This window comes from Capricornis sumatraensis, chromosome 1 (assembly GCF_032405125.1).
Source record: "Capricornis sumatraensis isolate serow.1 chromosome 1, serow.2, whole genome shotgun sequence".
NCBI classification, from domain to species: Eukaryota; Metazoa; Chordata; class Mammalia; order Artiodactyla; family Bovidae; genus Capricornis; species Capricornis sumatraensis.
The window spans coordinates 7,409,952-7,434,925 of record NC_091069.1 but is presented as its reverse complement, the minus strand read 5'-3'; the positions used below and the strand labels follow the sequence as shown (position 1 = coordinate 7,434,925).

The window sequence follows — 24,974 nt, the reverse complement described above, 5'->3', positions numbered from 1 at the left end:
CTGCATTGGGAGGCAGATTCTTTACCACTGCACCACCTAGGAAGCCCATGTACGCCTGTGGTGAAGTTTATGTAAATTAGGCACAGTAAGAGATGAACAACAGTAATAAAATGGAAGGAACAGTTAAAACAGCACACTAATAAAAATGTACATGTGGTCTGTCTCTCAAAATACACAGACTGCAGCCTCTTGCATCTCAACTAATCACTTACCACATACTCGTAAGTTCTGCAGCTTGAGATGCAACAGAAAACACAGATTTTTTCCTTGTCTCATAATTTCATGGATAAAAGATGTGTCCTCGTAGGTCTCAGCAACCTCAGTAAACGGATACTTTCCCTTTCCTTATTAAGTTGAGCACTTTCACCTTTTCAGTTAAAGGAAGCACTTGTCAGCTTCTCTTGGGCATATTCAGATTGCCAGCATCACTACTTTTGTGCTTATGTGTAAGTCGCTCAGTCGTGTCCAACCCTTTGCAACCCCATAGACTGTAGCCCAGGAGGCTCCTCTGTGCATGGGCTTTTCCAGGCAAGAACACTAGAGTGGGTGGCCACTTCCCCTCCAACTTTTGTGTTTGGGGACCATTGTTTAGTAAAACAGGGTGACTCAAACACAAGCACAGTGATGCTGTGACAGTCATTCTGATAATGCAGAGGGCTGTTAAGTGACTAAAAGGCAGGTAGGGTAGACAGCATAGGTGCGCCAGACGGAAGGATGATTCGCATCCAGGTGGCAACGGAGCAAGATGGCTCAAGATAGCACGAGATTTATCACACTGCACAGAACGGTGTGCATTTTAAAACATGAATTATTTATTTCTGGAATTTTCCATGTAATATTTTCAGACTGTGGTTGACTGAGGGTAAGTGCAATCTTGGAAAGCAAAACTGGATAAGCTGGGACCACTGTACTTGAAAGTTTTTCTGTATTTTGTGAAATTTTTAAATGTACAGAAATTAAAAAACATATAAAGCACACCCATAAAATCCACAGTTCGAGTCAGTAATTAACATCTTGCCATAGTTGTTTCATGCATATATTCCTTTTAGAAAATATTTTGGAGTAAGTTTTAGGCTTGTGCTTCCTCCCTAAACTACTTGAAGAGATTTATCTTAAAATAAGGTAGTTCTCTGTCATAATCACAATACAAACATCACACCTTAAAAATGAGCACTAGCTCTCTAATACCTGTTGGGATTCTGAAAAGCTTTTCCTGATTAACTGGAGACAGACCCCAGTTCAACCTAAAAAGAGGGTTAGTATTTGATTCTTCCCCTCTACTGATTTCATACTCAAGCAGATGTAATTATTAATACCCCCAATGCTGGCAAATAAGTGTTTAAACAGCTTTACTAAGGTATGATTTGTATACCATAGAATGCACTCACTTTAAATGGTTGTTTTTAGTAACTTTAGTAACTTTACAGAGGTGTCAAACTGTTACCAAAATGTTCAGTCACTTGGTCGTGTCCAACTCTTTGCGACCTATGAACTGCAGCATGGCAGGCTTCCCTGTCCTTCACTATCTCCTGGAGCTTGCTCAAACTCATGTCCATTGAGTCAGTGATGCCGTCCAACAATCTCATCTTCTGTCGTCCCCTTCTCCTTCTGCCCTCAATCTTTCCCAGCATCAGGGTCTTTTCCAATGAGTCAGTTCTTCCCATCAGGTGGCCAAAGTATTGGAGCTTCACCTTCAGCATCAGTCCTTCCAATGAATATTCAGGGTTGATTTCCTTTAGGATTGACTGGTTGGATCTCCTTGCAGTCTGAGGACTCTCAAGAGTCTTCTCCAACACCACAGTTCAAAAGCATCAATTCTTCGGCACTCAGCCTTCTTTATGGTCCAACTCTTCCATCTATGTATGACTACTGGCAAAACCATAGCTTTGACTATATGGACCTTTGTTGGAAAAATGATGCCTCTGCTTTTTAATGCGCTGTCTAGGTTTGTCATAGCTTTCGTTCTGAGGAGCAAGCATCTTTTCATTTCATGGCTACAGTCACCGTCCACAGTGATTTTAGAGCCCAAGGAAATAGTCTGTCACTGTTTCCATCATTTCCCCATCTATCTGCCATGAAGTGATGGGACCAGGTGCCATGATCTTAGTTTTTTGAATGTTGAGTTTTAAGTCGGCATTTTCACTCTCCTCTTCCACCTTCATCAAGAGTTTCTTTAGTTCCTCTTCCTTTTCTGCCATCAGAGTGGTGGTGCTACCACCATACAGTCTCAGAATATTACCACCCCCAGAAGACCTCTAGTACTCAACTGCAGTGAATCCCCCAGCCCCCAGGTTGCCATCAGTTTCCTTTCATGACTTGCCTTTTCTGGATGCTTCCTGTAAATGGAGTCATAAAATGTGATCTTTTGAGCTTGACTTCTTTACATAGAGTAATGTCTTTGAGGTTCATCCATTTTATAGTATGCATCAGGATTTAATTCCTCCGTTGCTGAATGGCATTCTGTGAAGAGTTTTACCTCTTTGTTGAATCACCACTGTGGATTCAAGGATTATTATTTATCCCATAATTTACACTCAGTTACAATCATTTTTCTGATGCTCCAATGGTCACAAGTTTGACCAGAGGGAGCCCAGGTGAGTTGGCTCCTGAGTCCTTTAGACACCCCCACCCCCCGAACTCATCTTTGAGAGCTTCCTTTCTGGCATAGCAAGTCCCAGGAAGCTCAGAATCCCAGACACCAGAGCTGGGAAGGCCCCCAGAGGAATCCTGACCCCTTATTCCTCTTGTGGCCAGTGAGTGGACGGTTACAATCTCAGCCTCCATGAATCATGCCTCTTGGAATCCATGTCCTTATACAGACCTCTCCCACATCAGCTCTGACCTTGGCCATGTGACCTGCTTTGGCCAGTGTAACAAGAGTGATGGGATGCAAGCAGAGGCTTGGTGAGCCCTGGGGCACTGGGACTGGTCCTCTTGGAGAGTATCTGCGGCCAGGAAGACCTTGGCTTCTCTGCTGGGGAGGCCCCATGGAGGAGAGCGTGGCCCCCCAGGCCAGCAGCCCCAGCTTTAAGGGATGTGCCTGGGACCCCACAAGCCCAGTTCAGTCGTGAGTGACCCAGCAGAATTGGCCCAGCCAAGTTGCAGATCTTGAGCAACAAAATGGTGCTGGTCCTAAGGCACTAGGTTTGAGGCTGGCTTGTTACACAACAGTAGGTAACATTCCAGCCCCTCTGTTTCCGTTTTTTTTCTTTAATATTTGCTTATTCGGCTGCACTGGGTCTTAGTTGTGCCAGGCGAGATCTTTAGTAGCGGCATGTGAACTCTTAGCTGCGGCATGTGGGATCCAGTTCTCTGACCCGGGATGGAATCTGGGCCACCTGCATTGGGAGCACAGTCTTAGCTGCTGGACCAGCAGGGAAGTCCCCATCCCTCCACTGATGAAAGGGGAAATTGAGAGGGGAGGACGACCGCCCCCCAGCATACGGGCAAGACGGCGGCAGCCCAGGACGGACACCCATGTCTCCTGAACCCGTTAGGCTTCTGCCGGATCACCCACGAGATTGATTCCCGTGCAGCCTGAGCAGGGTGTGGAAGATAAAAACTTGTAGCATTGTCTGGGCCCACCTTATGGTTCACATCGAGTGCTCGGAAAAAGCGGGTTCAATTACGATATAAATGGCTCTCAGGGCAGGTACACAAATGGGACAGGACAGTTGAAGAAGGCTCATTTGTTCACTGGAGAAGGCAGTGGCAACCCACTCCAGTACTCTTGCCTGGAAAATCCCATGGACGGAGGAGCCTGGTAGGCTACAGTCCACGGGGTTGCTAAGAGTTGGACACGACTGAGTGACTTCACTTTCATTCATTGGAGAAGGAAATGGCAACCCACTGCCATTCTTCTTGCCTGGAGAATCCCAGGGACGGGGGAGCCTGGTGGGCTGCCGTCTATGGGGTCCCACAGAGTCGGACATGACTGAAGCAACTTAGCAGCAGCAGCAGCAGCAGCAGCATTTGTTCACCAAGTATTCACTGGGTGCCTACTGGGTGCCAAGCACATCTCTAGGTGTCACCTGGGCAGCAGTGGAGGTGCTGGAGCCGGCTTGCACCCCATCTGCTAGCGAGAGCTGACTGCTCATCTCGTCCCAACTCCTGGTCTGGTGCCATCACAGCAGCGGCCGCAGGAAAGAGTGTTCACATGGAAATCAGCTCATGCTGCAAACCAGGGGAGTTTGTGAACTTCCTTGCTGGCTCAGTGGTAAAGAATCTGCCTGCAATACAGGAGACCCAAGTTCAATCCCTGAGTTGGGAAGATCCCCTGGAGAAGGGAATGGCTACCCTCTCCAGTATTCTGGCCTGGAGAATCCCATGGACTGTATAGTCCATGAGGTCACAGAGAGTCAGACATGACTGAACGACTTTAACTATTTTGAAACACATTTTTGAATTGACGGTTTTACTTATTTTTTAATATTTATATTTATTTATTTATACAGCTGTGGCAGGTCTTAGTTGCAGCATGCAGGATCTTTAGTTGTGGCATGAGTAACTCTTGGTTGCTGCATGTGGGATCTAGTTCCCTGGCCAGGGATCCTTGCATTGGGAGTGCACAGTCTTAGCCACTGGACCATCAGGGGAAGTCCCTGTGTCTGGAGGACTCGCCTCCGTGGTGTCTGGAATGCCAGGCTCTGACTTCTAGAAACCTCTAATACATAACGAGTGGCTCCTCTCAGAGGTTTTGAAGCCAAAACGGTCACTTCTACTTTGAGTCCATTTGTCTTTCTTCTTTGAATCTTAAGGATGGAGGAGTCTCACAGCATTCACGAGAATAACAATTTCTCCAAGGCGTTGCCGTTCTTATGCCTTATCCTTCTCTCTTCACCCCTGACGCTGAGACATGGTCTGGCAACCACCTAGGAGCTTGAACAGTCCTTGAAATGCAGGAACAAACTTCTAATCTAGAGGGCAGCAGCTGACATATTTCAGAGAAACAGGCCTGGAGAGGGTAAGAGTTTTTTCCTAGGGACTTTGAGTGCATGCCAGGGTGGCTAGGGTGCGGTGCACAGGGTTAGACTTTGCGCCTCTAATCCGGGGGCCGTCCTGTCGGTAAACTCCCTTCTAGAGGAGAGGCCAAAGTGAAAGGCCAGCTCAGCTCTGGATTGCTGGGCCGTGGGAAGAGGCAGTCTGCAGTTCGGTTGACAGGATGCAAGGTGGTTTAGAACCTGGGCCTGCCCATCCAGCGGAACAGGATTGAAATCCTGGCTCTGTGACACATTAGCCGGGTGACCAGCAAGTGGTGGGACACTCAGAGTCTTACTGTCCTCAGCTATAAACTGAGCATAATGAAGAGCTGCCTCGCAGGCTGCAGTGGAGGTAACACCAGTGACTAAGGACGGAGAACCTCCCAGGATGCTCAGAGATACCAGGGGCATCACTGGTCCACCTCTCGGCTCAGGGAGGAGGCAGGTGGTTCCTGCAGCCTCCCAGGGCTCCCCTCACAGCATTCATGCCTGCACCACCCAGCTCCTCGTCCACACAGTGGGTCTGACCTGTCATCTCTGCCATCTCACAGGACCCTGCCCTGGCTCCTAGGCACATCTCCATTGGAAAAGCATTCCTTGGTACACCAAAGATCTGCAGGAGGCTGTTCCTACAAACACCGTTCCTAACCTCCTAGATCTGGAAACACCCCAAAGTCCAACAAGACTTGAATGGAAAGTCAACCATGGTGCGTTCACAAGTGGCGCTCTACACAGCGAGTGTGAGTGAACTACAGCCAGAGATTTCATCACAGATCTCACAAACAATGCTGGTGAAAGGAGCCACGCCCCCAGAATACACACTGTAGGTGTCAGCTTACAGAAAGTACCCAAAGCAGACCGACCTAATGTATGGGGCTGGCAGTGGGGTTGGTGGTCACCCTGGGGTTGACTAGATGGAGTGTCAGGAGCTCCTGGAGCTCTGGTAACACAGGTGTACATAGTTTGTGAAACATCATCAAGCTATACACATTCAATTTCTGGGTTTTCCTGTATGAAAGGTATGCTTTTTGCTTTTTTTCCCCAAAGGCAAAACCAAACCAAACAACGGTCATCTTTCAAGGACCCCTCTGTGGTCGCCAAGAGTGGTCCTCAACATTTTGGGAGGCCAGGCCCCTGCCGGGTCCCTCTCTGCCTGCCCCTCACCTCTCCCTTGCCCATTTCATTGCGCTGTTTGCTCCACCAGGAAAACCTCACCGCAGCCAACTCCCTCTCACTGTACAGTCCCTCACCCTGGCCACTTCCTCCTCGACACTCTCCCTGCGGTGAGGAGACCCTGGCTTTCAGGGACTTGGCTTCTCCCCCCTGAAATGCCCTCTAACCAGGGAGGGGCAAAGCAGGCAGATGGGGCAGCCCGGTCCCAGAGAACTGTTCTGGGAAACTCACAGCTCACACCTCCTGCCTCTCAGAAGCTAACAGAGGCAGTGCCCGAGGCAGCTGAGGGCAGCTGGCAGGGAAGTAGGGCCCGCTGACCCAGACAAGCCCAGGCTGGGCCGGATGGGGCGCTGAGTCCAGCGGAGGAGCCCCGGGGGACCTCCTGGCTCGCTGGTGGCTTCCAGTGTCACCATCGTCCCCCTAGTCTTTCCAGCCCCGTCCATGGGGTGGACTCGAGCTGCCTGGCTGGTTCTCAGACTGAGCCACTCTGGTCAGGGAGCCACTCCGCTGTATTCTCACCCCTCCTGACAAGCAATTAGGCTGTCTATCAGGCACGTCTTCTAGCATCGGCCTGGGCCAGGCTCCAATACATAACAAGCCCTGACTTCACATTGCCCAGGTCTTTACCAACTATGGGCGCAACCAGTTACATCAGAATCCCAGGGAACAAGAATGCAGACTCCAAGGTTGTAACCCAGGTCTAGTGGGTCAATCCAGGCGCCATTTTCTCCCCCCCCCCCCCGGATCAGTTTCATTGGTCAGTTTTTCTTTAAGTTATGTATCATAGTTTCCTGCTTCATATATCTTCTATATATTTTTTCTTTCTTTTCTGTTTTTTTTTTAAATTATCAAAATATGATAACAAATTTACAGGAGACTTGGGAAATACAGAACAAAGTTACATATAGTTCCACTATATATTACAATTATTTTTAAGTAGATTAAGATTTTTAGTTGGAGTTTCAGTATCACACTCTCAAAAATTAATAGAATGAATAGACAAAAAAGTAGAAGGATACAGTAGGCCTGAAAAGCACTATCAACCAAATCAACATAATTAAGACTTATACTACTTTCACACACCAGCAGGATACAAATTCTATTCAAGTTCCCATGACTATACATCAGGAGACACTGAAACATGTCCAGGGACATAAAACAAGGAGCAAAAATTTCATGGTGTAAAGGTATTGAAATCACACAGAGTCTAACATTATTGTGGAATTATGTTAGAAATCAATATCAAAAGATATTTGAAAATAACTCATATTTTCAAGTGCAATGGGACATTTACCGAGATCTTTGACTTCCCCACTTAAAGCCTCAGTAAAGTTAAAGGACTGAAAAAACATAGAGGGTGACTGCAGAGAAGAAAGCATTTAAATGAGAAATTAATACCAAAATGATGGGCTTCCGGCTCAGTGGGTAAAGAATCTGTCTTTAATACAGGAGACAGAGGAGACACGGGTTTGATCCCTGGGTGGGAAAGATCCCCTAGAGGAGGGCATGACCACCCATTCCAGTATTCTTGGCTGGAGGAGCCCATAGCGTGGGCGGCTGCGACGGCGCACAAGCGCTGCCGGGAGGAGCTACCCCATGTCCAAGGTCAGGGGCGGCGGCCAGGAGGAGCTACCCCCCGCCTGAGGCCAGGGGCGGCGGCCGGGAGGAGCTACCCCATGTCCGAGGTCAGGGGCAGCGGCCGGGAGGAGCTACCCCCCGCCTGAGGCCAGGGGCAGCAAGCCAGGGTGCCACAGCCCAGGAGCAGCTGAGAGGAGCTACCTCACGTCCGAGGTCAGGGGCGGCGGCCAGGAGGAGCTACCCCCCGCCTGAGGCCAGGGGCAGTGGCCAAGATTGCCAGGCTGCCACAGCCCAGGAGCAGCTGAGAGGAGCTACCTCATGTCTGAGGTCAGGGGCGGCGGCTGGGAGGAGCTACCCCACGTCCGAGGCCAGGGGCGGCGGCCGGGAGGAGCTACCCCACGTCCGAGGTCAGGGGCAGCGGCCAGGAGGAGCTACCCCATGTCCGAGGTCAGGGGCAGCGGCCGGGAGGAGCTACCCCCCGCCTGAGGCCAGGGGCAGCAAGCCAGGCTGCCACAGCCCAGGAGCAGCTGAGAGGAGCTACCTCACGTCCGAGGTCAGGGGCGGCGGCCGAGAGGAGCTAACCCCCGCCCAAGGCCAGGGGTGGTGGCCAGGAGGAGCTACCCCACGTCCAAGGAGTGGTGGCTGCACAGGCGCAGGAGGGCCTAGAGGAGCTACTCCACGTTCAAGGTCAGGAGGGGCGGTGGTGAGGAGATACCCCTCGTCCAAGGTAAGAAGCAGCAGGTGTGCTTTGCTGGAGCAGCCTGGAGCAGCCATGAAGAGATACCCCACATCCAAGGTAAGAGAAACCCAAGTAAGATGGTAGGTGTTGCAAGAGGACATCAGAGGGCAGACACACTGAAACCATACTCACAGAAAACTAGTCAATGTAATCACACTAGGACCACAGTTCAGTTCAGTTCAGTTCTGTCGCTCAGTCGTGTCCGACTCTTTGCGACCCCATGAATCGCAGCACGCCAGGCCTCCCTGTTCATCACCATCTCCTGGAGTTCACTCAGACTCACGTCCATCGAGTCCGTGATGCCATCCAGCCATCTCATCCTCGGTCGTACCCTTCTCCTCCTGCTCCCAATCCCTCCCAGCATCAGAGTCTTTTCCAATGAGTCAACTCTTCTCATGAGGTGGCCAAAGTACTGGAGTTTCAGCTTTAGCATCATTCCTTCCAAAGAAATCCCAGGGTTGATCTACTTCAGAATGGACTGGTTGGATCTCCTTGCAGTCCAAGGGACTCTCAAGAGTCTTCTCCAACACCACAGTTCAAAAGCATCAATTCTTCGGTGCTCAGCCTTCTTCACAGTCCATCTCTCACTAGGACCACAGCCTTGTCTAACTCAATGAAACTAAGCCATGCCCTGTGGGGCCACCCAAGATGGGCGGGTCATGGTGGAGAGGTCTGATGGAATGTGGTCCACTGGAGAAGGGAATGGCAAACCACTTCAGTCTTCTTGCCTTGAGACCCCATGAACAGTATGAAAAGGCAAAATGATAGGATACTGAAAGAGGAATTCCCCAGGTCGGTAGGTGCCCAATATGCTACTGGAGATCAGTGGAGAAATAACTCCAGAAAGAAGGAAGGGATGGAGCCAAAGCAAAAACAATACCCAGTTGTGGATGTGACTGGTGATAGAAGCAAGGTCCACTGCTCTAAAGAGCAATATTGCATAGGAACCTGGAATATTAGGTCCATGAATCAAGGCAAGTTGGAAGTGGTCAAACAGGAGATGGCAAGAGTGAATGTTGACATTCTAGGAATCAGCGAACTAAAATGGACTGGGATGGGTGAATTTAACTCAGATGACCATTATATCTACTACTGCGGGCAGGAATCCCTTAGAAGAAATGGAGTAGCCATCATGGTCAACAAAAGAGTCCGAAATGCAGTACTTGGATGCAATCTCAAAAACAACAGAATGATCTCTCTTCGTTTCCAAGGCAAACCATTCAATATCACAGTAATCCAAGTCTATGCCCCAACCAGTAATGCTGAAGAAGCTGAAGTTGAACGGTTCTATGAAGACCTACAAGACCTTTTAGAACTAACACCCAAAAAAGATGTCCTTTTCATTATAGGGGACTGGAATGCAAAAGTAGGAAGTCAAGAAACACTTGGAGTAACAGGCAAATTTGGCCTTGGAATACAGAATGAAGCAGGGCAAAGGCTAATAGGGTTTTGCCAAGATAACGCACTGGTCATAGCAAACACCCTCTTCCAACAACACAAGAGAAAACTCTACACATGGACATCACCAGATGGTCAACACCAAAATCAGACTGATTATATTCTTTGCAGCCAAAGATGGAGAAGCTCTATATAGTCAACAAAAACAAGACCAGGAGCTGACTGCGGCTCACATCGTGAACTCCTTATTACCAAATTCAGACTTAAATTGAAGAAAGTAGGGAAAACCACTAGACCATTCAGGTATGACCTAAATCAAATCCCTTATGATTATCCAGTGGAAGTGAGAAATAGATTTAAGGGACTAGATCTGATAGATAGAGTGCCTGATGAACTATGGACGGAGGTTCATGACATTGTACAGGAGACAGGGATCAAGACCATCCCCATGGAAAAGAAATGCAAAAAAGCAAAATGGCTGCCTGAGGAGGCCTTACAAAAGCTGTGAAAAGAAGAGAAGCGAAAAGCAAAGGAGAAAAGAAAAGATATAAGCATCTGAATGCAGAGTTCCAAAGAATAGCAAGAAGAGATAAAGCCTTCCTCAACAATCAATGCAAAGAAATAGAGGAAAACAACAGAATGGGAAAGACTAGAGATCTCTTCAAGGAAATTAGAGATACCAAGGGAACATTTCATGCAAAGATGGCCTCGATAAAGGACAGAAATGGTATGGACCTAACAGAAGCAGAAGATATTAAGAAGAGGTGGCAAGAATACGCAGAACTGTACAAAAAAGATCTTCACAACCAAGATAATCATGATGGTGTGATCACTCCCCTAGAGCCGGAATCCTGGAATGTGAAGTCAAGTGGGCCTTAGAGAGCATCACTATGAACAAAGCTAGTGGAGGTGATGGAATTCCAGTGGAGCTCTTTCAAATCCTAAAAGATGATGCTGTGAAAGTGCTGCACTCAATATGCCAGCAAATTTGGAAAACTCAGCAGTGGCCACAGGACTGGAAAAGGTCAGTTTTCATTCCAATCCCAAAGAAAGGCAATGCCAAAGAATGCTCAAACTACAACACAATTGCACTCATCTCACTCGCTAGTAAAGTAATGCTCAAAATTCTCCAAGCCAGGCTTCAGCAATATGTGAACCGTGAACTTCCTGATGTTCAAGCTGGTTTTAGAAAAGGCAGAGGAACCGGAGATCAAATTGCCAACATCTGCTGGATCATGGAAAAAGCAAGGGAGTTCCAGAAAAACATATCTTTCTGCTTTATTGACTATGCCAAAGCCTTTGACTGTGTGGATCACAATAAACTGTGGAAAATTCTGAAAGAGATGGGAATACCAGACCACCTGACCTGCCTCTTGAGAAACCTATATGCAGGTCAGGAAGCAACAGTTAGAACTGGACATGGAGCAACAGACTGGTTCCAAATAGGAAAAGGAGTACGTCAAGGCTGTATATTGTCACCCTGCTTATTTAAATTATATGCAGAGTACATCATGAGAAACGCTGGGCTGGAAGAAGCACAAGCTGGAATCAAGATTGCCAGGAGAAATATCAATAACCTCAGATATGCAGATGACACCACCCTTATGGCAGAAAGTGAAGAGGAAGTAAAAAGCCTCTTGATGAAAGTGAAAGAGGAGAGTGAAAAAGTTGGCTTAAAGCTCAACATTCAGAAAACTAAGATCATGGCATCTGGTCCCATCACTTCAAGGGAAATAGATGGGGAAACAGTAGAAACAGTGTCAGACTTTATTTTTGGAGGGCTCCAAAATCACTGCAGATGGTGACTGCAGCCATGAAATTAAAAGACGCTTACTCCTTGGAAGAAAAGTTATGACCAACCTAGATAGCATACTGAAAAGCAGAGACATTACTTTGCCAACAAAGGTCCGTCTAGTCAAGGCTATGGTTTTTCCAGTGGTCATGTATGGATGTGAGAGTTGGACTGTGAAGAAAGCTGAGCGCTGAAGAATTGATGCTTTTGAACTGTGGTGTTGGAGAAGACTCTTGAGAGTCCCTTGGACTGCAAGGAGATCCAACCAGTCCATTCTAAAGGAGATCAGCCCTGGGATTTCTTTGGAAGGAATGGTGCTAAAGCTGAAACTCCAATACTTTGGCCACCTGATGCGAAGAGTTGACTCATTGGAAAAGACTCTGATGCTGGGAGGGATTGGGAGCAGGAGGAGAAGGGTACGACCGAGGATGAGATGGCTGGATGGCCTCACCAACTTGATGGACGTGAGTTTGAGTGAACTCTGGGAGACGGTGATGGACAGGGAGGCCTGGTGTGCTGCGATTCATGGGGTCGCAAAGAGTGGGACACAACTGAGCAACTGATCTGAATACCAAAATGAGAAATTAATACCAAAGATACCTTACACCCCGTGTATTTGGAAATTAAATGTCCACTTTTAAATGATGGGTGTATTAAGAAGCCATAACAAGGAAAATTAGAAAATATTTGTAGAATAAAAGTTTTGAAAAGAGAATTGATCAGAATTTGTCACATGCAGCTGAAGTTGCTCAAGCAGGCCCCATTTTCTACAAGCTGATCTTGGCAGCTGTATGAATTCAGAGAATCATTGTTTACGGGGAGAGACAGACAAGGAGCCAGTTACAGTCCAGCGGTGGTCAGTGCTGGGGTAGGAGAAGGGGAGGCAACAGTGGGAGCCCAGTGAAAGCCCCTTTCCTGGCCATAGAAACCTCTAAGTGAGATCAGACACCTGAGCCAGACTTGGCCAGGCGGAGGAGGGCAGAGGAAGTGATACATTCCAAACAGACAGGACAGCATGTGCAAAGGAGAGTAGACAAGAGCAGCGGGGCACCTTACTGTAAGCACTGCAATCTAGCCGGAGAGAGAGTGAGTGTAGGAGAGGGAGAGCTGGGCGGTAAGCCCTGGTTAGTTCATGCAGTGCCATGTAGGACACTGAGAAGAATATTTTGGGGAAACTGAGATATAGGTGTTTGCTTCCAAGATGCCTCATGAAGCAGCATAAATGTGAGTGAATCAGTGTTAACCGAATGCAATGAGGGACGGAGTCTCTTAATTTTAATTACGCATCGATTCAGCATTAGTTAAGCTTCTGTCCCATAAGGCATCTTGGGGGGCTGATTTGTGCATCCCGCCCAGGGATTTCCCTTCCCCACCCCGCCTCCCACCTTTAATAGAAAGGTCTTCCGTCTTATGTGATCTGTCCTGTTGTCGGTCATTAAAAAGGGCTAAGGAAAATAAATTTCCCTTGAGTCTCTGGCCTCAGTTTACTCTCATAACTAACAGTAGATGAATTCAGACCCCAACGTGCCGAGGTTGCCTCCCCTTTTCTAGCACGCGCTCTGACGGGAGCCCAGGCACATGCAAACCCCGGGCGGGATCAGAGTACTGAGGCAGTTTTCACTCCGCGCAGGTCCCCGCAAAACCAAAGCTCCCACCAAAAGTTCAACACGCCCCCCAAGCTAGGGGCTGATTGGCCCGCCCTGCCCACACGGCGAGCCGGTCTCACCTTCTGATTGGCTGTGCTGCCCCCTGTGGTTCGCCGAAACCCTGCCCTTCTCTGATTGGTCAGGCACTTACCTGCGCTCTCCCCAGATTGGGCGCTGGCTGGGACAGCTAACAGGCTCCTAGGGGCCCTGCGTACTGATTCGCCGTTCGGGCCAGCCCCACGGCCTGAACGCTGAATGGCTGCGCCGCTACCTGCATCGGTCTCCGATTGGGTGAGCGGAGCCTCTCTGGCGTGATAGGTCAGGACCACCGCCCCCCTGGCTCCCCATTGGCTACTGGGCGAAGCCCGGTCTCCGGGTAAGATGGCAGCGGACGGACAGTGCTCGCTCCCCGCTTCATGGCGGCCGGTGACCCTCACCCACGTCGAATATCCTGCAGGTAAAAGGCAACCCCGGCTCCGACGACAACTTCCTGAGGCCGGCCTGTCAGTGCCTGGTGCTCTGGCAGGCGCAAGGCCGCGGAGGGGGCGCCGGGGCACCCGGGTGGGAACTGTCAAATAGTGTGCCATGGAGGGGTTCGGCCGGCGCGCGCGCCGCGCAGGCGCAGTGGTGTGGCGATGAGCTGGGCAAAATTGTGAGCGTCTCTCGCGCACTCTGCGGCTGCGCGTCCGGGGAGCTCCCCTGGGTCCCGGGACTCCGGTGGGCTGTCATAGGGTGGTGGTCTGGGTGAGGTAGGAAAGGATAACTGGCCTGGACCCGGGCCTTTCTTCTCTGCCATTCTCGGAGCCGGAGAGGCTGGACTTTCTCCCCGGCGCGTAGGGAGTGCCTGCTTTCTGCAAACAGTGCTATTGGGCAGCCGTAAGAAAGAGCTCTCCGTTGCTGGGAGTGTGCAAATCGAGGCCAGGCAGCTCTTCGTTGTTGGAGTACTTCTGATGCCACGCCCTGGGCAGGGCACTGCTCCACAACTCAGGGGACCTTGGGGGGTGGGGGCAGACAACCTCTGGAGCTTCCCATCGGACCCAGCTCTAGAAGCTCAGGGCTTTCTACCTGGTAGGTCTTGGAGTGATCTGTTCCGGAGGCGGTTTAGTAGAGTGCTGCAGAGCTTGGGCCTTGGGGTCAGAGTTCAAGCCGTGGTCTTGTGCAAGTGACTTCACCCCTCTGTGCCTTTTCAAAGTGGAACTGATCACAGTGCCTCCCTTCTGGTGGTGGTGCGAGAATCAGAAACAGGAGGTATGAGAAATGCTGAGTGCAATGTCTGGCATAGAGTAAACATTCAAGAAATAACTGCAGTGAACGTGATCCCGCCTTCCCAGGACCCTCTCAAGCCCACACCTCCATCTCTGTGTAGGATGGTTGGGTGTCGGGTGAGGCTGGCGGGGGGGGGGGGGGGCGTCCTCTCAGTGAGCCCTGGTGGCCCCAGGAAGGGCCTGCTCCCAGAGACGTGAGAACCTAGCCCTGCTGAGGGCCCCAGGGCTGGATGCCAGAGAACTTTGACCCTAGGTGTTCTAGGTTCTAGTGGGGGATGGGGCAGCTCTACTATTGCTCTAGCTTGCCATCTGCCTGCCTGCCCACCGTTCACCCATCATTCATTCAGCTGGTGTCCACTGAGCACCTCCTGAATGCCAGGCCCTGGGTTCGCTCTGTGTTTTGGATGGTGAACAGATGGATATGTCCCTGAACTCCTGGACTGGGGCGGGGCGGGGGGGGGGGGGAACCCACTATACAGGAGGGAAACTGCAGCCTGGAAAAGGGAAGAGTCTTGCCTCAAGGTCTCAGCACCTTCCTGATTTCCCCTCCCTGGGCAGGGAGTAGATGTTCTGGGTGCTCACGGTGAGAGGAAGAAACCTGGCAGGTGTGAGCAGCATGACTCAGGCTGTGATGAGGGACCCTTTTCAGGGACCAGAGGAGAGACCTGGCTCAGCCTGAGGGGCTCTTCTCTGGGGGTCTTCTAGTCCCCTGCCAATTCTTTTGTGAGCCCCCTGCACTTCTTCACACCCCTCATTACACTGACGCTTGTTTCCTTCCTCTATTCATTTAACATCAGCTTGTTTTTGTTTAGTCGCTAAGTCGTGTCTGACTCTTGGTGACCCCATGGACTGTAGCCCGCCAGACTCGTCTGTCCTTGGAATTCTCCAGACAAGAATACTGGAGTGGGTTGTCATTTCCTCCTCCAGGGGATCTTCCTAACCCAGAGATCGAACCCGTGTCTCCTGCATTGGCAGGCAGAATCTTTACCGTTGAACCACCAGGGAAGCCCTAACATCATTTTAGAGCCCGGTTAAGTGTAGAGTGCTGTGCTGGGTTTGGGGGTTGAGTGGGGTGTAGAGATCCCACTCCTGCACTCATGGTGCCTGCTCTCTAGAGAGAGAGAGACAGATACTGGGCAGATGTCTCCACTAATGAGTGGTGTCATAAACGATGCCCTGGTTACAGATTCTGAGAGCTCTGCAATGGCAGGAAAGTGTCTTTTATTTATTTTTTTTGCCATTGTGGTGGGTGCTTAATTTATGTTGTGTTAACTCAGCCTCCCAGGCGCGGGAAACCATGTGCCAGAGTCTGGAAGTAGAGCAGAGCCTGGTGTATTCAGGGAACTAGAATGTAGTCCCTGGAACTGGAGCAGAGGGTGAGAGGGAAGCAGGGGCAGGATTGCAGGGCGTGATGAGCTCGGCTGAGGTGGGACTTATCCCAAGGGCAGAGAGAGCCACTAGGGGCTTCGATCGGAGAGTGGTGAGGCCAGAGTCACTGGGAGCATCTGCAGCAGGTTCCAGAGGTGGCGCTTGCTGTGGAACAGGCCATGGAGGTGGCCAAAGGTTTGCGGGTGCCAGCCACTTCCTGTCTGTACCACCCAGGGTCCTGGGCACCAGGGGGATAGCTGAGAGACCCAGAGTCTCAGGGCTGGAAGGGGCCGGGCCACTGTGTGGATGAGGAGACAGAGCCCCAGAAGAGGGAAGAGCCTCACCCCGGTGTCACTCAGCGGGCCTGGGGCAGCACTATCTGACCAGTTCTCCAAGGCCAGTTCAAAGCCTGCCCTACCCTGGGTAAGTGTGGGCAAGGCCAGGTGTGTGCCCATCTCTTCAGCCTGGAAGCGGGGCTCAGCCCTGTGCAGGTACCTCCCTGCTGCCTCCTTGAGGCCAGGCTGGTGGTGGGGCCATTTCTCGATGCTGGGTTCTCCAAACCTGAAAGTGCCCTGGGTGCCAGCCACCAAGCCGGGCATCACACAGGCCTGGTCACGTCACAGCTCCCATGGGCGGAGGAGGTGGGTACTGACATCCCTGGTTCACAGGTGAAAGAGCTGCGGGTCAGGGAGGTCAAGTCCTTGCCGGAGGCCATGTAGCCACAGTTCTGGCCTGGGCACTGAACCACACACTTGGACCCCAGAGTGGCCACGTGGCTGCCCTGCCCCCAGGGGCGAGGGCAGCCTTTGGACTTGGCGTCAGCCCTTCCCTTGAGCAAGGGGGCAGCTGGCTCTTGTCGGCTGGCTTCAGGATCCTCACACTGCCTCCCCTCCCCGGCCTCTCTGGGGGTAGAAGACAGCAGCCAATAGGCGGGCATTTTTTGGCCAGTAGAGAGGCAATGGGTGGCCGTTACTGCAACAGGCGGCCATAGTGGGCAAAGCAGAGCCGGCCTTGCTCCCTGTCTGGGTCTGCAGTGTGGACCCAAGCCTGTGTGCTGTCCAGAGAGTGCCAGGTTCCCCTGGAGGCCCAGGGCTGGGCTGGGGCCATCTCAGCACAGTGCTGTGTTCCAGAGGCATCCTTGTGCCTGCTGGGCTGTCTCCTGGTCCAGAGTCCAGCCTTTGGGGCCTGACAAAGCCAGGTTCACATTCCTGCTTTGGCGAGATAATGGGTAAGTTCAGTTCAGTTCAGTTGTCTTCGACTCTTTGCGACCCCGTGGACTGCAGCTCACCAGGCCTCCCTGTCCATCACCAACTCCTGGAGTTTACTCAAGCTAATATGTCCATTGAGTCGGTAATGCCATCCAACCATCTCCTCTGAGTTTTAGCCAGATCCTGCCTCCTTCCTGCCTGTGTGACTTTGGACCAGTCATGCAACTCCTTTGGGACTCAGTGGCTTCATCTGTGGAATGGGCCCAGTGACGCACCCGCTTCACACGCACGATCTGTGAATTTGAGGGCTCACCCTGGCCCTCTGAATTTGAGTAAACACCCTGGCACACTGTCTGTGCCTGAGGTGGTGTGGTCAGCCAGTACCCAGAGGTGACCCCGGTCACCTGGCCCTGCCCTCTGGGGCCCTGCTGGGACCGCCTCTCTGGCCCAGGCCGGATTTGACTTGCTGGGGGCCAGGGCTTCTTCGATCCTGTCCTCACCTTGTCCTCCCTGTCTTTCCAGGTGACCTCTCTGGCCACGTCCTCGCCTACCTGAGCCTCAGCCCCGTATTTGTCATTGTTGGTTTTGTGACCCTCATTATATTCAAGCGGGAGCTGCACACGGTGAGTGGGTCCCGCTCCCCTGCACCCCACCCTGGGGAGGAGGGGCCTCCTCATCCTATCCCAGGTGCTTTGCTTTCCCTTCCACGCTGCCACCTCTCTCGAAGTGTGTGGAGCCTCCTGGCTGGTTCCAGGTTGTCCCCGGGGGCTGGGAGGCTCAGTCTGAGGCTAGCAGGTTACCCAGAGGCCCCGCCGACCACACGTCTTCCCGGCAGATCTCGTTCCTGGGGGGCCTGGCGCTCAACGAGGGGGTCAACTGGCTGATCAAACACGTCATCCAGGAGCCACGGCCCTGTGGAGGTAGGGCCTGGGCCTCGGGAGTCCCCCAGATGAGGGTGTCCTGGGGAGGCCTGCATCCCCTCACCATGCCCTGTTCTCTCTCCTCCCCAGGCCCCCACACGGCAGTGGGCACCAAGTACGGGATGCCCTCCAGCCACTCCCAGTTTATGTGGTTCTTCTCCATCTATTCCTTCCTTTTTCTGTATTTAAGGTGAGCCTCTGCCCCGGCTGGGCTCTGCCAGGGACCCAAAGCGCTGCGAGCACTTGGGATGCCCACTGCCTGGGGCTTGGCCTCTCCCGGGGGCGGGAGAAGCTCCAGTGAAGGCAGGAGGCGCCCAGGGAGCCTACGGATGGGGGCCAGGGGCTGTGTGCGCGGGGGCAGGGGCCGGGGCCCTAGGCGGTGGGCTGAGGCCTCCTGACAGGGCTGTTTTCCCAGAATGCACCAAACGAACAACGCCAGGTTCCTGGACTTGCTGTGGAGGCATGTGCTCTCACTGGGTCTCCTCACCGTGGCCTTTCTAGTCTCCTACAGCAGGTACAGTGGGAGGGGGAGGCCCCCCCACCCCCGCCCTGCCCCTGCCCACTGAGGTCTGGCTGGATTCTGGGACCTCATGGTGGACCCGAGCCCTGGAGCCTATGGGCAGGGCTGGGAAGGGGGCCCCCAGCTTCGCAGGTTAAAAGGCCAGGGCTCCAGCTGCCCCTTGCCACCCAATCCTTGCTCTCTACTCTCAGTGGGGCCCGTGGTCCCAGTGTCAGACATCTGTTGCCTTGTCCTGAAACAGACAAACTCCCAAGCTTGAGGGCTGGGCATGCCCCAGCCGCGCCGTCCCTTCACCTCTGCAGCGTCGGGGGGTGGCCCCTTGCCTGACTCCAGAAGCAGCTCCGAGTCCATGTGGCCCCAGGACTCTGCCCTCTCTGGGCCGTGGGGGAGCTGGGAGGCGGGTGTGGGGGCACAGGCCATGCAGGCCTGCCTGTGGCCAGCTCTGTGAACTTGCCTCTGCCCTTGGCCCAGGGTCTACCTGCTGTACCACACCTGGGGCCAAGTGCTGTACGGGGGCGTCGCTGGGGGTCTGATGGCCGTCGCCTGGTTTGTCTTCACCCAGGAGGTCCTCACCCCGCTGTTCCCTAGGATAGCAGCCTGGTAACTGCCTCCCGCCTGTGTCGCTGTCCCCTCTCCGTGCACCGGCCCAGACACTATGTCCTGGGCCCCCTCCTGCCAAGGGGCCCAGTGGGGGGACCCAGACGTGCTGATCCCAGCCTCAGTCTCCTGGGGAGGGCCCCAGTGCCCAGGCCTCTGGTGGGCATAGGGAGCAGGGCCTGCTCACCTGGCTTCTATCTCCCCCAGGGGTTTTCTCAGTCCAGAAGCTGAGGTGCCAGCCTCTGTCCTTGCATGGCCTCTTGGGAACTTGGAAAGCAGCGTGTGTCCTTCTGGGTTGTACGTTCTTTGGGGCTGTGCCCCTGCCCGACTGTCACACCTGTGGCCCAACTGGGTCTCTCAGTGGCCCTGGGGGCACGGGCCGGGCAAAGATTCTGATCGGCAGGGGGAGGGTGTGTTGCTGGCCCAGTGGTGGGGAGGATATCCGGCTTGGTCACAGACCTTGATGTGTTCTTGGCTTTCTGGGTGTCTGTCTCTCCAGGCCTGTCTCTGAGTTCTTCCTAATCCGAGACACGAGCCTTATTCCCAACGTCCTCTGGTTTGAATACACAGTAACCCGGGCAGAAGCCAGGTAAGTCAAGGGGACTGCAGTCACCAGGTCCTGGCTCAGTGGGGCACAGCCCTCAGGCAGCACTGCTCCTGTTTCTGGAAGGCACCCCAAGAACCAGGCCTTTGTCTAAGGACTTTTCTTATACTGCCTCACTGAATCCTCCGCTGGACCCCATTTTACAGATGAGAAAACTGAGGCTCAGAGAGGCATCACTTGACTGAGGATATGCAGACCGCAGGTGTGGGAGCCAGACTGGGAACTTAGGCTGTTGGGCCCAGAGACATGCTTTTAAACTCTGTGGCCCAGAACCAGAGAGCTGGGCAGCCAGGACTCTCGGGGGGCCTGTGTGTCAACAGCCCCTTGGGGCTGTTCTGTCCAGACCCTTTCCTTTGGAAGGGTAAACTGAGGCACGGTGAGTTAGGAGCACCTGAGCTTGCACGGCGAGTTGGGATGGAGCTGACTTTGCTGCTTTCTGACTCAGCTCTCCTCTCCATGTGCTTCAAATTCTGGGTGGGATGCCAGCTGGGGTGGGGAAGGCCTGGCTCCTTTCCAGGTTCAGAGGGGAGCTGAGGCAAGGCTGGGCTCCCATGCAAGCCTGGGAGGTTTCCTGAGGAGCCCTGGGTTCCTGGTGAGAGGAGCTACAGGGCAGGCCCCCCCCTGAGTTGGGACATGTGTCCAGGACATCATGGTCCATATTATCCTAATGAACTTAGAGGTAAAGCCCTGTCTCCACGAGGAAAGGGGATTTGAGGGGGTTAGAACAGGCAATCCCATTACTGGCAGGAGGCCGCAGCTGGCCCAGGCTCTCCACCTGGCTCCTGGAGCCGCCCCGCCCCTCCCTGCGTTCACCGAAACTTCCACGTGCCCCTGCTCTGTGCCAGACTGTGTGCTGGGGGCAGGCACAGAGCAGGAGGGCAGTGGCCGGCAAGGGATGGTCACAAGGAATCAGGCGCCTACCTGTGTGACCAGTGCCTTGGTCTTGAGAGCCCACGGCAGGAACATGATGCGGGGCTGGGGTGCTTGGCTGTGCTGGGTGGGCGTGGTAGGAGAAAGCGGGATCATTGGAGTTGGGACTTGGCAGGGAGACTGCTGTCAGCATAGGAGAAACAGCTTTATAGCTTCTGAGTCAGCAGATAGAGGCAGATGTGGCCAGAGCCCAGGAGAAGAAGGGGGCTGGCCAGTGGGTGAGGCTGGGACTGCAACAGACAGGACCCGTGGGTGCAGGTGGGTTTCTGCATTTCAGGTGGGACTCTTGCTGAGCCCCATCCTCCTATCTGAACCTCAGCCAGGCCCTCCCGGGAACGGGACTGCCCCTGCTTCCCTCAGCTTCCTGAGCCCATTGTAGGCACACCCATACCCCCAAATCAGGTACTGAGATCCACCGGGTCAGCAGTTCCCCTCTCTCTGCTTCTGTCCATCCCAGGAGAACTCGACTATCTTCTCGTCTGTTTCGGTTGATAATAACAGAATCCCACTTGTAAGTGGGAGCTCCCCAGACTTTCTGGAATCCAGCCAGGTCCCTCGTGCCTCTGTTCTCTCATCCTGTTCCCAGCCCTGCCCCTGGCTCTGCACTTGGACTCCAGAGCTGAGTACCTGGGAAGCAGGCCCAGCAGAGACACCGACCCTCTCTTTGCCCCAAGCCCCAGGTCCCCGAGCATGAGTTCTGATTGGCCCAGCTCAAGCTGACCCCGGGGGCCCCTGGGAGCGGGCATTCACTCATTTTGATGGGATTGGGGGTAGGAAGGGAACAGCTGAGGGGGCGGCTCACTGAACGCCAGGAGCCACCTCATTTGACCCCCCCACCCCCATTTTGTAGGAACAGACAGCGCAAGCTGGGGACGAAGCTGCAGTGACGGGTGAGCATGGCTGGCTCCAGCCTCCAGATCTGGCCTGCATGATGCCTTGCAGGATGGATGGGATGACAGACAGAGGGACGAAGCAGAGACCTCTATACAGATCCAAGTCACCAAGTGGAGCCTTTTTTTTGCTTATTTTAATTTTGATGAACAAAGTGGACCAAAGGGCTGAGCCAGCCCCTCAGCCAGGACCCTGGAGGGCCTGCTGCTGGGGGGCGGTGGGGGCTCATGGCCAGAGACACTCGCAGTGCTGCTGCCAGTCCCCAGTTGGGCAGAGAGTGCCCTTGGCATGGGCACTGGGGTGTGGGGTAGAGAAAGATGGCTCGCATCTCTGGTCACAGGGCCAGGAAATCCAGGTGGCGTGAAAAATGCACACTATTTATTTTTGGGTTTTGTCAAAGGCAGATGGGATTTTGGAGAGGAGGCTAGAAGAGCCTGCTGTGCGGGGGCCTCCCTGCGTATTGAGGGGCCCAGGTCAGCTCCCCAGGCCCTTTGCCCTGGGCCCGAGAGGTGGCCTGCCTGGGGGCCCTGGGGGAGGGAGCATCCCCACGCCTTTCCTGCCGCCAATGCTATTCCAGAACCTCGGTCAGTGTTTCCTGCGTGGGCCCAGGCCCAGAGAGAGCGCGCGTCTGGCGCTGCTGTCCTTGTGTCCTGCCCGCATCGACCCTGCACCACAAGGGCTTTCTCTGGTCCCCTGTCCCCAAGACAGTGGTCCCCCTCTGACAAAAAGAGCCTGCACATGTGGGTGAGCAAACCCAAGCTGTTTACAGCTCTTTCCTGTCCCGCCGTCCAGTAGCGGTTCGTCTTCATCTCCACCCAAACTGCAGAGGGAGTGGGAACTGGCGAGGGGAGTGAGGTGGTGGTGTCTACAGTCATGTCCCCCTCAGCCTGCCCTCTGTGTGCTCTGAGCATTCCTCATCCTTCCCACCCTCTCCGAGAGGCTGGGAACCTGCTTGGGTCGCCCTGGCCTGTGTCTGGGGTGTGACTCGCAGATCCCCAGGGCCCAGCTCGGAGGCCAGCTCCTCCCAATCTTGATGTCTCTTTGAAATGGAGTTTTGGAGAGGAGATGCTTCCAAACTCGGAAGCTTCTAGAGCTGAACCAGGCTGCTCGGGATCTGCGTTCCGATCCCCATCCTCCCCACCACTCCCCCCCAACCACCTTTTCTTTATGGAGGTTATTAACCTGCTGCTGAAGCACAATATTTCGGTGCTTTCTTTTCTCATTTGTTCTAGACAGTGTCCAAAGCCATTCCAGACGCCAGGACCAGGGGCCTAATTTTGGGGAAGGTTGGTCGGTCCCCACGTTTTCCTTTCCTTCCCTTTTTTTTATTTTTTACTTTTTTCTCCTGAGATAAGCCAAGTGTGAGGTGGTTTGACTTAAGAAAAATCAATGAAATTGTTTACTATTGTTTTAAAATAAAATCTTGAACTCTGGCAGCTTGAGCACGTTGACTGAGCTGATGGGTGGGGGCTGGGACACAGCCATGGGGACATGACCCTGAGGGGCAAAGGTGTGTGGCGAAGACCAAAAAATCCTAAGGATCTCCGAGACATGTAGTCCCCTCCAGCCCCCAAAGCCAGGGTCGGAATGGTGTCTGCGACACTTAACACCAGGCTCTGAGGTCAGCTCCCTGCTGTCGCATATTTTTCGGCACCCCCGTCTACCTCCCTGTGTCATCCTGGCTGGCTCTGCTCTCACTAAGCCTGGCTTTTCCTCTCTGTGACTGACAGCCCTTGAGGATGGAGGAAAACCAGCATATCTGTCCTCCCTCAGCTTCTGCCAGGATAAACAGCTCCACTCCTGGTTGAATTCACTACTTCTTGAGTGTCCAGACAGGTATCGAGCTTTGAAAGAAATAACTGCAAACTGACCTGGGTTTTGGAGGCCTTGGAGTGAAATGAACACAAGTCATTTCAAGGGTCCAGAGTGGGGGTTCTAACTCTTCCTTAATTCATTAAAGCTGATTCAGAAGAGCTCCACGCTTAGGCTGAAGGTGAATCAGAAGTAATCCATCCCATCCTCCCATGAGCTCGAAGGCTGGGTTTGGGTGCCCCACCGCGGTCCACAGAACCTTGACATTTAGTTCAGGTGACCTCATCCCATGTAGGTGGCAGAAGCAAACAGATCCCTGGAGGGAGGAACCTTCATGCTAGACTTCAGTTATATGTAGTTTTAAGAAATTACCATGAACAAAATACAAAGTTGACCAGTTAGAAAAGGAATCACCACCATCCTTGAGAACCAGCAGGAAACAAGTATTAGGAAGAAACCCACACACACGTCAGGTGCTAGTGATCAGACGCAGGTTGTAAGTTGTTTCACTTTTTTAAAGAAATAAAGGACAAACTTGAAAATACCTGCAGAGAATAGGAAACTACAAATGTGAACCCTGGCAGATTTTTAAATGAATCCTGAAAGATACAATAGCAAAACACAACAAAACAAAACACCAACTCGATAGGTCAATAACAGTCTACTAGACACAGTTGAAGGGAAAAACTGGAGAAGTCAGAGGAAATCTAGAATGCAGCAAGAGAAACAGCAGCAGGGCTGTCTGATGAGCCATGGCTTTTCCCCCAAGTCCCAGGTAAACACTGCTTTTACCCCAGTTGGCACTTGTCCACACTGTCCTGCTTGGGCTCTCAGAACTGCCCAGCACCCCACTGCATACTTCGCCTAACTCCATCTTTTCCCATTGAGTTGGTCACCAAGCCTCGCTCATTCCACTTCATAAGCATTTAAAGAAAAAATCTGGATTAAGTCTGTTGTTTATAGGTTTTTGTTTCTTCTTAAATATTTGGCTGCATTGGATATTAGCTGACACATTGGGGATCTTTGCTGTGACATGTGGAATCTTAGTTGTTAACATGTGGGATCCAGCTCTTCAACCAAGTATAGAACCTGGGCCCCCTGCATTGGGAGCAGGGAGACTTAGCCCCTGGACCACCTGGGAACGCTTTGTGAGCATCTTTGAAATAGCCACTTTCTCCACCTCCCAGGCCAGTGTGGGTCCTGGCCCATGAGCCCCTGCTGCTGCTGCTGCTGCTGCTGCTGCTGCTAAGTTGCTTCAGTCGTGTCTGACTCTGTGTGACCCCACAGACGGCAGCCCACCAGGCTCCCCTGTCTCTGGGATTCTCCAGGCAAGAGCACTGGAGACAGCAAAGCCTCCTGGCAGGCTCCCTCATCCCCACTCCAGGCCTGCCCTTGATTCCAGCCACTGCACTTCTCCAATGGAGAGCCCAAATCAAGTTCATGCCAACCCAGAGAGACAAACTTCCAGAGGATCTAGACAAAAGCCAAGTATTCTTTATGATTTTATTAATTATATATATATTACATTCTCAAATTTCAAATGATGTATTACAC

At 52.7% G+C, this 24,974-nt stretch overlaps 1 protein-coding gene across 3 annotated transcripts; it reads left to right on the top strand.

Moving 5' to 3' along the window:
- The first annotated feature begins 13,683 nt into the window (after positions 1-13,683).
- Positions 13,684-22,960, top strand: DOLPP1 (dolichyldiphosphatase 1). 3 transcript variants are annotated; one of them, XM_068971441.1, is made up of 8 exons: positions 13,684-13,762; positions 17,669-17,769; positions 17,982-18,066; positions 18,157-18,256; positions 18,482-18,580; positions 19,058-19,186; positions 19,683-19,772; positions 21,568-22,960. In XM_068971441.1, the coding sequence occupies exons 1-8, from the start codon at positions 13,687-13,689 to the stop codon at positions 21,602-21,604; spliced, it is 717 nt and encodes a 238-aa protein (XP_068827542.1). In that variant the 5' UTR covers positions 13,684-13,686; the 3' UTR covers positions 21,605-22,960. The 3 variants fall into 3 exon arrangements, with proteins under 3 accessions (XP_068827542.1, XP_068827552.1, XP_068827548.1); XM_068971447.1 differs by lacking the exon at positions 13,684-13,762 and adding an exon at positions 17,110-17,166; XM_068971451.1 differs by lacking the exon at positions 19,058-19,186.
- The last annotated feature ends 2,014 nt before the right edge of the window (positions 22,961-24,974 follow it).

Bases quoted from the DNA above. Each gene is read 5' to 3' on its own strand.
- DOLPP1 (XM_068971441.1), top strand. From the start codon at position 13,687: ATGGCAGCGGACGGACAGTGCTCGCTCCCCGCTTCATGGCGGCCGGTG. The intron at 18,067-18,156 runs GTAGGGCCTGGG...TCTCCTCCCCAG, and splicing joins GGAGCCACGGCCCTGTGGAG to GCCCCCACACGGCAGTGGGC. The intron at 18,257-18,481 runs GTGAGCCTCTGC...CTGTTTTCCCAG, and splicing joins TTCCTTTTTCTGTATTTAAG to AATGCACCAAACGAACAACG.